General features: G+C 37.7%; 1 protein-coding gene across 1 annotated transcript; it reads left to right on the top strand.

The window, feature by feature from the left end:
• Nucleotides 1-356: 356 nt before the first annotated feature.
• Nucleotides 357-6445, top strand: LOC121799277. The gene is made up of 9 exons (XM_042198597.1): nt 357-913; nt 2721-2906; nt 3508-3600; nt 3682-3864; nt 3943-4027; nt 4115-4300; nt 4482-5380; nt 5459-6030; nt 6122-6445. Exons 1-9 carry the CDS (start codon nt 689-691, stop codon nt 6183-6185), a joined length of 2493 nt encoding a protein of 830 aa, XP_042054531.1. The 5' UTR covers nt 357-688; the 3' UTR covers nt 6186-6445.
• Nucleotides 6446-14528: the final 8083 nt, after the last annotated feature.

Here is a 14528-nt window from a genome sequence, read left to right as displayed (position 1 = left end):
TTACTAAATTTAACATTCATAATTTATTTATGCTGTGACATCATTAATCATTATCCATCCCGTCAAATCTAATAATTTAAAAAGTCAAAAGAATAGCCTAAAGATTAATTTTTAGGATTAAAAATAAGATAAAAAAGGCAAAATGAATTTATAAGCGATTGCAGAATGTTGAAAAGTTGGAGCCATCAAACTAGGGTTAGTAAAAGTAAATTACCTCAAATCTATTAATGAAAAATTAAGACAATAGAGGAAAAAATTAAGAGCAGCGTAATCAGTGGTAAATAATCATGAAAAATTAATGTAATTGGTTTTGAAATGATCTGCAGTTCCATTTGCTTTTGCTATATATAAATGAACAAAGTCAAAATCCAAAACCAAATTCCTACAGATTTTTTCACTGCTGTTTCTTGTTTTTTCAAACACTCCTTTCCATTTTAAAAACTCTGCGGAAAACTCCCAATCGGTTTCTGGGCATCTTTTTTTCCCTCTTTAGTCCAATCCCTTTTTCCCATTTCGCTCAGTGAGTGGAAAAGGGAGCATCTTTTTTGTGCTTTTAATTTGTATTTTTTTCTTGTTATTTTTTTCATGATCGAATGTTGTTTATGTTGTGATATGTGTGAATTGGGTTGGAATTATTGGATGTGTATGAATTGCTGAAGTGAAAAGATTAAGTTTTTATTGAGATTAAATGGGTGGTCTTCCGGTTGGCGGCGGAGTAGCGGAGATGGCTTCACATTCACCTCCATTCGCTGAGCCGAACCGGTTGGAGATTGGGGCGGAAAATTGGGCGGTGGCTGAGAGAGCCGCGGCTGAGATAATTGGAAAGGCACAACCCACTCCTGTGTCAGAGGAGAGAAGAAAAGAGGTGGTTGATTATATTCAGAGATTATTCAGGGATTGTGTTGGCGCTGAGGTGAATTATTAAGTTTTCATGTTCATTTTCTGTGAATGATTATGTTTGTTTGCATACATTTTATGCCTATGTTTTGCCACTGGTTTTGACAAATATATATGCTGTATTATGATGCACATGGTGATTGTTTGATGAGGATTCTTGCATCTAAAGATGTTAGGCACTAAAAAATATGCTACGTTTACTGACTTATGGTGATTACTCGGTGAGAAGTCTCCTGTTTAGGGTTTAGAATGGTAGATTAGTGGCTCTCTATATATGATTTATTGTGACTTATGGTGATTGCTCGATGGGAATTCTTGCGTTTAGATTTTAGGATGGTAGTTTAACGGCTCTCTATGTATGCTATGTCATTGCTCATGGTGTTGGCTCGATTGCAAATCTTATGTTTAGAAGGGCCTCTCTACGTATGCTATGTTATCAACATATGGTGATTTCCTGAAGAGAAATCTCGTGGTTAGAATGGTAGGTGACAGTTACACTGATTGCAAGATGAAATCTTGCATTTGTTGATGGCAGGTAGCCGCACTCTAATTGTGTGCTATGGAATTTTTGTGTCTGTGTGATGCGTAGCATGGATCAATGGTGATTTCACCATGCATTCTTTGATGTTCTAATTTGGTTTGCATGCATGGATATAATATGATTTGATTTGTATACGAGGATAGCATTTATGGAAAATGTAGGTGCGATCGTTCCGGTTTTTTCTCTTGCGTAATTAATGCTGTGCAATGCGTATATATCTGAAAGGAAGTTGGGGATCTGAGATAGAAGGGTTTTTTTGGAGGTATTAATTAGGAAGTAGTTGTTTGCTGGCTCCGACATAGGAAAGATTTATCAAATTAGTCCACGTGTCGTTATCTGGATATGGGAGACTTATTGTGTTTAGGGCTTAGGGATAATTGGCTAAATATGCACTGATATGTTTTCCCGTTGTTTAGTTGCTATAAAGGTTATTCTAAATTCACACAACTTTTTCGTTATATGCATTTATCGATAAATCTTTTAATTAAGGCTAAACAATATATGGAAAAAGTTGACGATGTGCGACAAATAGTTTTTTTCTTGACACATGTTTGATATCTAGGAAAGTTCTCTATTTATTGTGTCCAACATAAAAAAGATTTATCAATTGGTCAACACATCTTTCATTTTGATATGGGATTTGGGAGACTTGTTGTGTTTAGACGTAATTGGCAAAAGATGTTTTGATAGTTTTCTTCTGTTGTTTAGTTGCTTTAAGGCTATTCTAAATCCATTTAACTTTGTTGTTACATGCATTTATCGACAAAGCCATTTCCTTTTATGAACATATATGATAACACATACTAATTTGTAATTAATTATATGGATATCAAAAATCTATATTCCGCACTTTCTTAATATATTGCTCCTGTGTTGGAATTTATGTTTGTTATAAGTTTACTTTAGACATGTGTTAGCACATATGAGGAAGGTATTATCAAAAAATAACAATAATAACCATTTAATAACTTTGTTAATGAATTTATTCCATTTAAAATATCTGATACTTATAACCTAAAGGAGTCGTGGGGACTTAGTTCATAAACTATTACTGTTCAATACTGTTTAATTTCCCTAAATGGTAGGAAAAAAAATTACTTTTCTCATGTTTACTTCCACTCTAAACATATTGTTCAAGCTAAAGTTATAACGAGCCTAAGGAGTATAATATTTGTACAAAATGGAATGGGTTCGTTGAGAGGAATTCCTATCAAATAGTCTTTCTTTTTTGCCCCAAACTCTTATATTTTTATTTGTTCGATAAATTTTGAACTTTTTGCAGGTCTTCCCGTATGGATCCGTGCCACTAAAAACATATCTTCCAGACGGAGACATTGATTTAACCGCCTTTGGGGGCGCACATGTCGAAGATACTTTGGCAGATAAAATGAGATCTGTATTAAAAGAACAAGAAGCAAATACAGATGCTGAGTTCGTAGTAAAGGATGTTCAACTCATCCGCGCTGAGGTACGCTTACTTTTTTATGAGTAAAGATACTTAATTAGATACTCTCTCCGTCCCAGATAAGGACACGTTCCTTTTTTTCACATGTTTTGGAAAAATGATAATAAATAGTTAAAGTGGAGAGAAAATAAAGTAAAAAAGATAATAATATAGAAGATAGTGTCTTCTACAATATTCTCTAACTTGCTTTATTTTTTCTCTATTTTAACTATTTATCATCATTTTTTCAAAACAAGTGCGAAAAAAATGTGTCATCTTAGTAGGGACAGAGGGAGTAATAAATACTGTCTATTTCATAATTAAGAATATTCTGGTTCCACCATCTTGTTCCATGGCTGATAGATGTTTCAGAGAGGTCATGAAACCCTTCTTGTGAAAAACCTCTAGAATCTAATTAATCTATCATTTTGAGTTATATGGCATAATGATAACTTAGGTCTTAGTGGTGTGGCTCTGGAGATGGAGGTTACTCTATCAATGTCATTGGGCATTCGTTTTGCTGATAAAAGTTTGGATATTAATTCAAAGGGGCCTGCTTAAATCACTTGAAATTTATGGAAGTTTGTTTAGTTTGGCTTAATGAAGCAGCTTTCTTATGTGGCAGGTTAAGCTTGTGAAATGTATTGTTCAGGATATTGTTGTGGACATATCGGTTAATCAAATTGGGGGCCTGTGTACTTTATGCTTCCTCGAGCAGGTAAATTATGTGTATTGACTTATTTTATTCCTTGATCAGAAATCTTGACAACAGTTATGATGCAATTTCTTTCATTTTCAGGTTGATCGTCTGATTGGCCGAGACCATCTGTTCAAGCGCAGTATTATCTTGATCAAGGCATGGTGCTACTACGAAAGTCGTATTCTTGGTGCTCATCATGGGTTGATTTCTACTTATGCCTTGGAGACGCTCGTGCTTTACATTTTCAATCTGTATCACTCAGCTCTAGAGGGACCTTTAGCCGTGAGTCCTCCTAAGTACAATCCATTTCTTTGTTTTCCCTTGACTTAATAAACATAACAAAAGCATATTCTACTTCAGGTTCTATACAAGTTTCTGGACTGTTTCAGCAAATTTGACTGGGATACTGGCGTAGTTCGCCTTTCTTCACTGCCAGATTTTGTTGGTGAGCATTTTTTTTATTAATTGGAATCACATAGTTGCATTATGGGATGGCTGAAATTTAACTTATTCTTGTGTTCTCTGTTTGCAGTTGAGATCCCAGAAGATAGTGACAAACATTTATTGCTGAGCAATGATTTCCTGAATAATTGTATCCGCATGTTTTCAGTTCCCTCTAGAGTTGGTGACAAAACTCCACTTGTGTTTCCGAAGAAGCATCTTAATATAGTTGATCCACTGAAAGATTTGAATAATCTTGGGCGTAGTGTCAGCAAAGGTATGCATCGTTTTTTACTGCATTTGGATAGAATTATACGCTTTTGAGTAGTCTATAATATACATACATCTGTCTACTATTTTAATGTATAAACATCGACTGCATGAGTTGTATCTGGATATGAATTGGTTCGTATGTAGAATTTGACGTCTCTTTTTGTAAAAATATGTGTTTTGTAAAGGGAACTTGTACCGGATACGCAGTGCCTTCTCCTATGCAGCTAGAAAACTTGCAAGGATACTACTACAGCCTCAAGATTCCATTGCTAACGAGCTTACAAAGTTCTTCGCAAACACCATGGCAAGACATGGAGGTGGACAAAGGCCTGATATTCAGGATTTCGACAAATTGCTAATAAGCAACAGAGCTGTATCTGTTGTTCCCTATCAAGGGATTTGTAGAACTGACAATTTTGACGAATACATAGAGGCGTATGCCGTATCAACTGCAGCTTGGCAGCCTAGTTCGGGTAAAATGTCCGAAGATTTTCCTCAGGGGATTCAAAAGACATTAGACATTGATTTGGGTTCTCAAACTCCAAGGGCAGAAGAGAGTGTCAATGGAATCATAGATTCATATAAGTTGGATGTTGGAAAGAATGCTTCTTTATCAGCCTTTTCAGGAACCGGTGAAGGAGGAGTTTCTACTGTTGGCAGTCGTGAAGAAAACATGTCAGTTGACAATTGCAACACAGTGTTTTCAGCTGAACTGAGGGATTCTAATCATGTGGTAACGGACCAGTGTCGCGCAAGTATGAGTGGATTGGCCGAATCATTAAATTCAATGGATCTTACGGGGGATTATGATTGTTGCATTCGACATTTGCAATATGGTCGATGGTGCTATGAAAATGGCTTAGGTGTGCATCCTTTGCCCGTGCATCCTTTGCCAAGACCTACCTACCCGTGGGAAGGTTTCCCTGTATTACATTATAATCAGAACAGTTTCTCCCATCATCACAGTGGCTTTCATCATAGTCCGGTTATCTATGGCATACAACCCGTACTTTTGCCAGCTGTCCCATTTCCATGGGAGGATGTGCCAAAACACCGCGGGACGGGAACATATTTGCCATATATGGTAGGGTGATCTATTATTTTTGCAAAATATGATCTTTGCGTATATAATTATTGCCCTTTTACTTTGTGATGTTTGTAGAATACGTCGCCTCATGGTAATAGATTTCCGGTTCAGAAAGAAAGTATCCAGGCACCGTCAGGATCCACACGTCATCACAACTGGCGAAATATGAGCTTTCCGGAGCCAAATATGCTAGACAGAAGCAGCCACGAGCTCTCACAGCCCGTTGACAAAGCTGTAGCTTCTGGTGGTAGCTCGTCCGACAACTTCCCTCCTCATCAGTACGGGCATCCTAGTGCAAATGGCTCGCTCATCTACCGGGAGGGCACTGAAGTTGAGCTGGTTGGACATCCACCCGGGTCAGAAAATAGTTGGCCACAAAGAACAGTCTCTTCGTCTCCCAGAACTCCGTCTGGGGCCCACAAAGCTGTAGCCTCTGGTGCTAGCTCGTCCGACAGCTACCCTCTTCATCAGTACGGGCATCCTAACGCAAATGGCTCGCTCATCCACCGGGAGGGCACTGAAGTTGAGTTTGTTGGACATCCACCCGGGTCAGAAAACAGTTGGCTACAAAGAGCAGTCTCTTCGTCTCCCAGAACTCTGTCTGGGGCGCACAAGACGCAAACTGCACTAAGCAGTGAGCAGGATCGGTAAAAATTCAGTCCCAACTCATGTTTGGTGACGATGATATTGCCTGCTCGTCTTGTATTTAAGCAATTTGCGTTGCTTCGTTGCTTGTAGGATTGCGTCGAGGTCTTCATACCGACTCAAGGATGAAGACGACTTCCCTCCATTGTCCAACTGACAGCGGTAACGCTTATATTGTTGTTTGTTATCGCATAAAGAATGGGCAAAGCTCTTGGATTTTCTTCCCAAACTAGTGTGCCCGAGGTGGCTTGCACCTCTTTGGTGTCGACTCCCGAACGTCGTGTTTAAGGCCTTGTGAAACTGTTGTAACTTATAGCATTGTGTTTCATATTTAGTGCCTGCCTGCCTGCATAATTTGGCAACATAGGTTCAACCTAAAGGTTTTTTGCATAGAGCAATTCAAATCTTGATCCTCAACTTTTTTCTTCTTCTTTGTTTTACATCATATATTGGGGAGTTATTTAATTAATTTAGACACTTTTCAAAGAACGAGGAATTTTATCCTAAGTCCGAAATAAATGCATTTTCGAGGGAAAATAATTTCGATGATTAATGTGCTTAAATAATTTTGGGATTTTTAATTCGATATCGTGGTGGAAATACGAGGAGCCAACGGAGGAACTTTGGGTGACCGCGGAATAATCGAAAACCGAGAAACGAGATAAACGATTTTAATTAGGGTGCATGCATCTTATTTATTTACTTGATTCATTGTGTTGATTTATGTGTTATTTAAATGCTAAAGGTGATTCCTTGCAAGCGAGACGTGATATCAAGAGAAATGAAATAATTTCGGATTAAGAACTTGAGGTTGGCTTTTGAACTAAAGTTTTACTGTGATCTTTTCGAACTAAACTTTTACCGTGGGCTTTCTTTTTAAATAAGGGCAATGCCCTAAGTATATTTTTATGTGAAAATGATATGAATATTTGTCATGCCGTGTTTTGTTTTATTCTATGGAACCTATCTGATGTGACTTTTGCCATCATTGGATAATCAAATTCGGGTCTGTCTAGGGAGTGAGTCCCCGTTCAGGCTAGTGTACACCTATGGAGATCGTGCGCTATCTCTTCGAGTTGGTCGGTGTAGTGACTTGGAATGTGGCCACGTTCCTTGTCATCAATGGATCAGATATGGTAGACATCTATGGAAAATGACTGCAGTCACGAGTTTTACGATGGAAATGATTTTAGTGTCTTGGGCGATTTCTAAAGTTAAAACACCAAGGTCACTCAATGGTGGCATGATAAATACTTTTTTATAAAATATTTTCGGCATGAGTCCACTGAGTGCATCAAGTACTACTCTGCCCTGCATTTTCTTTTTAAAAATGTGCAGGTTGAGCGTGGCGGGTGTGGTGGGTGTTGAGCAAGACCGTTGAAGAAATTTAAATGTGTAGAATGTGTCATGTCTTCACACGTGGCATATTCCTTCTCTCAAATGCTTCCGCTAAGTAGTTGTCCTTCTTTTGAGTTCTTGTATTGCTGACATAATATTCATTTTTGAGTTGTTGATTGTTGAGATACTCTGATTTTATTTGAGCTATTCCCATTTGTTTCGTACTACTGTCGAGTTGTGTTGTTTTCCCCTTTCTTCCCCGCTAGTCGCAATCCTCTGGACTTTAATCCTCCCTAGTCGCAATCAACCGTGTTTTATATCCTTAGAAAATGCGGGCGCGACAAAGTGGTATCAGAGCGATTTTTCTTTCCGCTCTGGAGCCGATAGTCTTTTTCAGTCTTGGTCTAGACTTGTTTCGCTAGACTAAAATAATAAATAAAATAAAGTAAAAGAAGATAAAATAATAATTGTGTATTGAAGGCTCAACATCCCGCTTCGCCACGCTCAAGCAAGAAAGAGGTAATTTATTTTATGAAAAATTTTATGAGAAAGTTTTCAGGAAAGGAGATGAGAAGCTATGGTTATGAAAAAAAAGAGTATGTTTTACAATGGGATAGAAGAACTATAGTTATTAAAACAAAGTATGTTTTACAATGGGATAGATGAGCTATGGTTATAAAAAAAATATATGTATGTTTTGCGATATTTATGCAATGGGGTGACTTATCTTTTATGAAAAGATTTGATGAAAGGAAATGTTGTGTTTATGAATTGTTCAAAAAATTTTGAGTTTCAAGAAAAATAGTTTTAACTTTTTCGTTGTAAAATTGAGCTATGGAAGTGTGACGTTATGAGGTGCAAAGTATATTGCATTATTCTATGGAGTGTTTTATACGAACGATGAAAGTTGATGCAAAAGTACGTTTTAGTTTTGAGTCAAAACTTTTACTTTAAAAGTGAGATGTTGAAAATTTTTGAGGAAAGTGTGAAAGTGTGAAGAAAACTTTTGTGTCAAAAAGTTTTGAAAAGAAATGTGAAGTGCGAAAGTGTTTAGCTATGGGATGTCAAAATGTTGTGTGTTTATCTTGTGGTATGAATGGCGTTAATTGTGGTAGATGTAGAGTGTTTATGTTGTAGGCTAGATTGAATACGCACGAACCGTAGTTTTAAGTTGAGATAATCTATCACTTTCCCGAGTGACGAAAACAAACGAGAATATGAAAGTTTAGGGCAAACCCTTAAGTCAAGGTGGAGACAAGAAGAGCTGATGCTAAGTGATATTTTATGCAACGGCGAGCGATCATACTCACGATTTAAATTAGTATAGTGTAATCTTGCGTAACCAAGAAAGTTGCAACACGATGGAGATTATCTTCATACCCTGCTAAGGAGCACGAGGATGATACCAATGTTCTACGAGGATGGTCATTATGACATCAAGGAATATTATGAAGATACGGCTTTCAACTATAGTAGTTAATTAAACAACATAAGGAGGGTGCTTGGAAATTGGAAGACAGGATGATGGAGAAATTCTATATTCGAAGGACGTAAGCAAATTTCGGGATGAAATTTTTGTTAATATGGGTAGATTGTAACACCCCGAAAAAAGGAGAGAAAAAAAAATCAAAATCAAATTAATCTAATTAAATCTTTTCCTAGTTGACTTGGTCACCACTTATTCCTTAATTCAAATTTTAAATAAAGATTTCATAGAAATCTTCCTCCTCCGTGATCTGCAAATAAATTTAAAAATAATTAAGTTAACGAATATCACATAAAAAAGGGAAAACAAATCTTTCCTCTCCTTCCTCACGTTGAAACCGCCCCCACTCCATGAATCTCTCCCATATCTATCAACCACCTCCTCTCTATAATATTCCTTTCACAAATCAGTTTTCTCCTATTTTGTTTCTCTGTAACAAGAACACAAGACATACTCTTCTCAATCAGATTCAAGAAACCGAGAACCCAACTAGAAGGAGGGAGCTATCGGTTGTTTTCTCAAAATCTGTTCAAGATATACTCATTTTCAATCAATCAATTACAGTTCATAAGCATAGTATACCCATACATCAACCTCGCACACTTACATAATCAATATTCAACAATGAACCGAACAATACAACTGAACACCCCACGACAATTAATCGAAAACGCAAAAGAACATAATTTGGTAAAGAGAACTTATCTTTCGAGGTTGTGCAGGGCTGTTCGGGTTGGTTTCGGGATGTTTCGGGGTTGGTTCGGTAATGAATGATGGCGGGATTGGACGGATGGCAGCGGCTGCTCTCAAACCCAGGCGGATCGGCGGCGGAGGAGCTCGTCCTCATCACAGGAGAAGTTACGGAGCATAGCAACGGCGCGAATCGCGGAAGGGACTGACCGATGGCGGCGCTGGTTGCGGCGGAGGAGGAGACGACAGTGATGCCTGCGGTGCGACGGAGGCAGCACTCCCTCATCCGGAATCGATGACTACTCGCCGGGAGGACACGACGACGACAGCAGAGACCGAACGGCGACCACCCCTCTCGCTGCAGCGGCGGAGGCGGGCGAAGGGTGACCCGACGACTACGCCGAAAACACCGTAGCAGCAGCGTCATATCTTCTCGGCGAGCAGCGGCCGGCGTTGTGGAGTGAATCGGGAAGGCGACGGGAATTTGAGAATTTCCTCAATTGTGTTTTGTGTGTGTGTGTGTGTGAGAGAGAGAGAGAGAGAGAGAGAGAGAGAGATGTGGAGGATGGGAATGATCAGCGATGGCAACATTGGATTGAATCAGATATGGGATATGTTAATGTGGGCACTTCTTCTGTTAATGACTCTAAGATGGGTAGGAGTATAAGTTTTGGGCTTTTTATTTAAGTTGGGCCTTATCAAATAAAATTGGAGAAATAAGGTTGGCTAAGAAAAATAATTAATCTTGGGCCAATGATTTAATTTTGGGGAGTTATTTAATTAATTTAGAAACTTTTCAAAGAACGAGGAATTTTATCCTAAGTCCGAAATAAATACATTTTCGAGGGAAAATAATTTCGATGATTAATGTGCTTAAATAATTTTGGGATTTTTAATTCGATATCGTGGTGGAAATACGAGGAGCCAACGGAGGAACTTTGGGCGGCCGCCGAATAATCGAAAACTAAGAAATTAGATAAACAATTTTAATTAGGGTGCATACATCTTATTTATTTACTTGATTCATTGTGTTGATTTATGTGTTATTTAAATGCTAAAGGTGATTCCTTGCAAGCGAGACGTGATATCAAGGAAAAGGAAATAATTTCGGATTAAGAACTTGAGGTGGGCTTTCGCACTAAAGTTTTATGATGAGCTTTTCGAACTAAACTTTTACCGTGGGCTTTCTTTTTAAATAAGGGCAATGCCCTAAGTATATTTTACGTAAAAATGATATGAATATTTGTCATGCCGTGTTTTGTTTTATTCTATGGAATCTATCTGATGTGGCTTTTGCCATCAATGGATAATCGAATTAGGGTCTGTCTTGGGAGTGAGTCCCTATTCAGGCTAGTGTACACCTATGGAGATCGTGCGCTATCTCTTTGAGTTGGCCGGTCTAGTGACTTGGAATGTGGCCACGTTCCTTGTCATCTATGGATCAGATATGGTAGACATCTATGGGAAAATGACTGCAGTCACGAGTTTTACGATGGAAATGATTTTAGTGTCTTGGGCGATTTCTAAAGTTAAAACCCTAAGGTCACTAAATGGTGGCATGATAAATACTTTTTTATAAAATATTTTCGGCATGAGTCCACTGAGTGCATCAAGTACTCAACCCTGCATTTTCTTTTTAAAAATGTGCAGGTTGTGCGTGACGGGTGCGGTGGGTGTTGAGGAAGACCGTTGAAGAAATTTAAGTGTGTAGAATGTGTCATGTCTTCACACGTGGCATATTCCTTCTCTCAAATGCTTCCGCTAAGTAGTTATCCATCTTTTGAGTTCTTGTATCGCTGAGTGAAAGCGCAGGTTTGCGTAGGTGTCGTTCAAGCAAAGGGTGTATCCTACTGATCAGGATAAACAATCCCCCGCCAAGCCTAAAACCTGGTATCAATAATTTCTCAACCCTCTTCTACTGGGTAGTATAGTGAAGGTAGGGGTCGAATCCCACAGAGATGAATGCGTTTTGGGAATTGTGGTGATATTCTGGAAAGGTTTGGTTAGCTACCACGCTTGGGTTGAGTCTCTACCTAGGCAAGAAAGTGAAGGTGGTATCCTACTGGCTAGGAGGTGTGAGAGGATTCTGATATGCAGCTGTGTACGTGGACATGGTGAAAACAGGAAATATTCGAAAAGTACTAGGTTTCTATTTTGGGCTAAACAGAATATCAGAAGGTAGTGGTAGTTGTGGTGACTAGGATGACAGGTCTGCAGGGTATAATTAAAAGTGAAGGACGAAAAACAAAAAGCATTTTTAAAGAAACAAGTGGTCCCCAACACTTGATATGGACATCATCTTCTTCAACAAACACAAACTAAAATCAGATAACAAGTAAACCAGATTCAACACCATTTAAACACAGTTTACCAACTCACGATTCCAGATCTACCACTAAAAATTCCAAATCTAAGATCGAAACCCGAAACTGAAATTCCGCCTACTGGTCAACATAAACAAATATATGAAACACATAACTACACCTTGCATGAAACAAACTCTACGCAATTAAACAGTAAACAGACTATGCTAGCTCGAAGAAATAAACTACGAAACTGGAAACACACGATTCGATACTCAAAACAACCAGAAACACTAGATCTAAGCTAACTAGGCAGAAGGAAAAGAAATCAGCGAAGCGAACTGATCACAAAACAACTTCATAGCATAAAACATGTTCGGATCTTCAAACAAAGTACTTCCAAGCAGCGAAATTCAAAGGTATCAAAGATCCAGCATGAAAGAAGACAAGTAATTTAAACTACGAAAGCGGAATAAAAAGTGTTTTGCCACGCCGGGCAATGGAACTTTCTAACTACAATCTTGCTGACTGGATGAAGAACGTCTGGAACTCCGGAGGCTTCTGGAACTCAGATGATCATGGTTGTGGCGAGGAATGAGGCTCTGGACTGGTCTGAAGGACTGAACTACCGAGAGAATTCTACCTAAGAATTGGATGATAATCTTCGAAAAATGATGCCATTCTCTCTCCATGTGGCTTCCTTTTATAGGGAGGCTTACCCTTTATTTTAGGGTAAAACCTTGTGGCGAGATGACTTCTTTGCCCTTAATTGTGGTTGATCAGTCCCAGCTATCCTTCTTCTCCATCTCGAGCCATTTTTGCATGTATACTGGTCAGTACGTAATCGTTCTGACGCCCTTTTCACCTGAAGTATCTGAAGCTTTGCCTAATGGCTAGAACACTCAACCTGCACACTTTGAGCAACTGATTTGCAGATATAATCAAATTATGCACATCATACTGACCAGTAACCGAGGCCTAGAATACGACTTATCACTGAGATAATATTCATTTTTGAGTTGTTGATTGTTGAGATACTCTGATTTAATTCGAGCTATTCCCATTTGTTTCGAGCTATTGTCGAGTTGTGTTGTTTTCCCCTTTCTTCCCCGCTTCTTTAATCCTCCCCTAGTCGCGATCAACCGTGTTTTCTATCCTTAGAAAATGCAGGCGTGACACAAATGGTGTTAAAAATTATATTGGGGGAGATTTTATTGGGAGATTTGGCTTTGATCCTGATAAATTTGGCTATTATGACATTGAAGAAGAAGTTAAAAAATTAGGCTTTATGTCATGGTCTAAGATGTGCTACAAAACTCCTGATTGGAATTTATATGTGATTATAAAATATGATAAAGAAGTTATGCAAATGTTGGCATATCTTTCCCACAGAATAAGAACAGTTAGTATATTTATAGATGGTGGGAGGAGATTGGAAGATAGATTTGAGGAGAAAAGTCAGGAATTAACAACTGAAAATATTGGGAAAAATGTGGGTGACAATGAAGAGTCGAGTTGTGATATAGATGTATTATCCATCTGAAAATGATGAGAGTGACAATGAGCTAACTAATATTGAACTGTTTGATTAGAATGTCATTATTGTAAAATAAAGGAACATAGTGGTATATGATGATATCACTAAACTCCTTGATGGTTGTGTTTGATGATATCACTAAACTCCTTGATGGTTGTGTTGGCAATGATAATAATGAGAATATTTCCGATTATGCAAGTCCTGACAGCGATGTGCATTCGTTTGAAAGTGATGACAATGATGATGATGAGAATATTTCCGATTATGCAAGTTCCTGTTGGGGATGCAATTTCAGGATGTGTCTGAGTGTAAAGAGGCTCTTACGACTTGTGCTATAGAGACCGAATTTTTTTTCTTTTATTTGTTAATACATTTTGTTCATGTTTTGGAGAAAACAATATTCTCAAAAATGAATATTGGTCTAAGCTAATGATGTTGTGTGTGGATTGAATGTAATTCTTGTGAAGTTGAAAAGTTAAATTTCAAGTGTTGGTTTAGAAAAAAAATTGTAGTCCTTTTTGTTAATTTTTGGTGATATTGTTTGGTAAATTTGTTGAATTTGGATGGACAAATGATGAATTTTTTAAGTGCACTGAAATGATGGAGAAATTTGAATGGGAAAATGATCAAATGAATTTGAGTTTTTGATGATATTTGTTTTTGTGAGATTTTTATGATATTTTGCAAGGAACATGGAGACATCTAATTTAGATAAAAAAGATTTGGGAAATGCCAGAAAGTTTTATTTGATTTGGGGAAATATTAGTAAGTTCCAGATGATTTGGGGAAAAATAAGAATATCTCAAATGTTTGTGTATTTACAAGCAAATTATCTCATTTCACAATAAATGACGTCGTTTTGATTACCGGCGATTCTGCCATGTTGGCAATTCCGATGAACACCTCAGCTTTAATTTGGGAAAAAATAAAAAAAGTCCAAAGTTCATGCATTTATATTAAAAAAAGTTCGGGGGAAAAAGCAGAAAAAATTGAAAGTTCGTGTATTTACAGGCAAATAACTCTTATAATTATATGAATTTAATTATGTAATATTTTATTTTTAGGATTTTAATTATGTATTTTTTTATTTTTTATATTATTTCGGGTATTTTTAATGCATTAGGAGTCCCGGTTGACTTGGGTGCA

Source organism: Salvia splendens, chromosome 4 (assembly GCF_004379255.2).
Source record: "Salvia splendens isolate huo1 chromosome 4, SspV2, whole genome shotgun sequence".
NCBI lineage: Eukaryota > Viridiplantae > Streptophyta > Magnoliopsida > Lamiales > Lamiaceae > Salvia > Salvia splendens.
This window is presented reverse-complemented; position numbering and strand designations above follow the sequence as displayed.

Excerpts from the sequence above, each read along its gene's own strand:
- LOC121799277 (XM_042198597.1), top strand. The coding sequence starts at position 689 with ATGGGTGGTCTTCCGGTTGGCGGCGGAGTAGCGGAGATGGCTTCACAT. Across the intron at positions 3,865-3,942 it reads CTCTAGAGGGACCTTTAGCC|GTTCTATACAAGTTTCTGGA; the intron begins GTGAGTCCTCCT and ends ATTCTACTTCAG. Across the intron at positions 4,028-4,114 it reads TTCACTGCCAGATTTTGTTG|TTGAGATCCCAGAAGATAGT; the intron begins GTGAGCATTTTT and ends CTCTGTTTGCAG.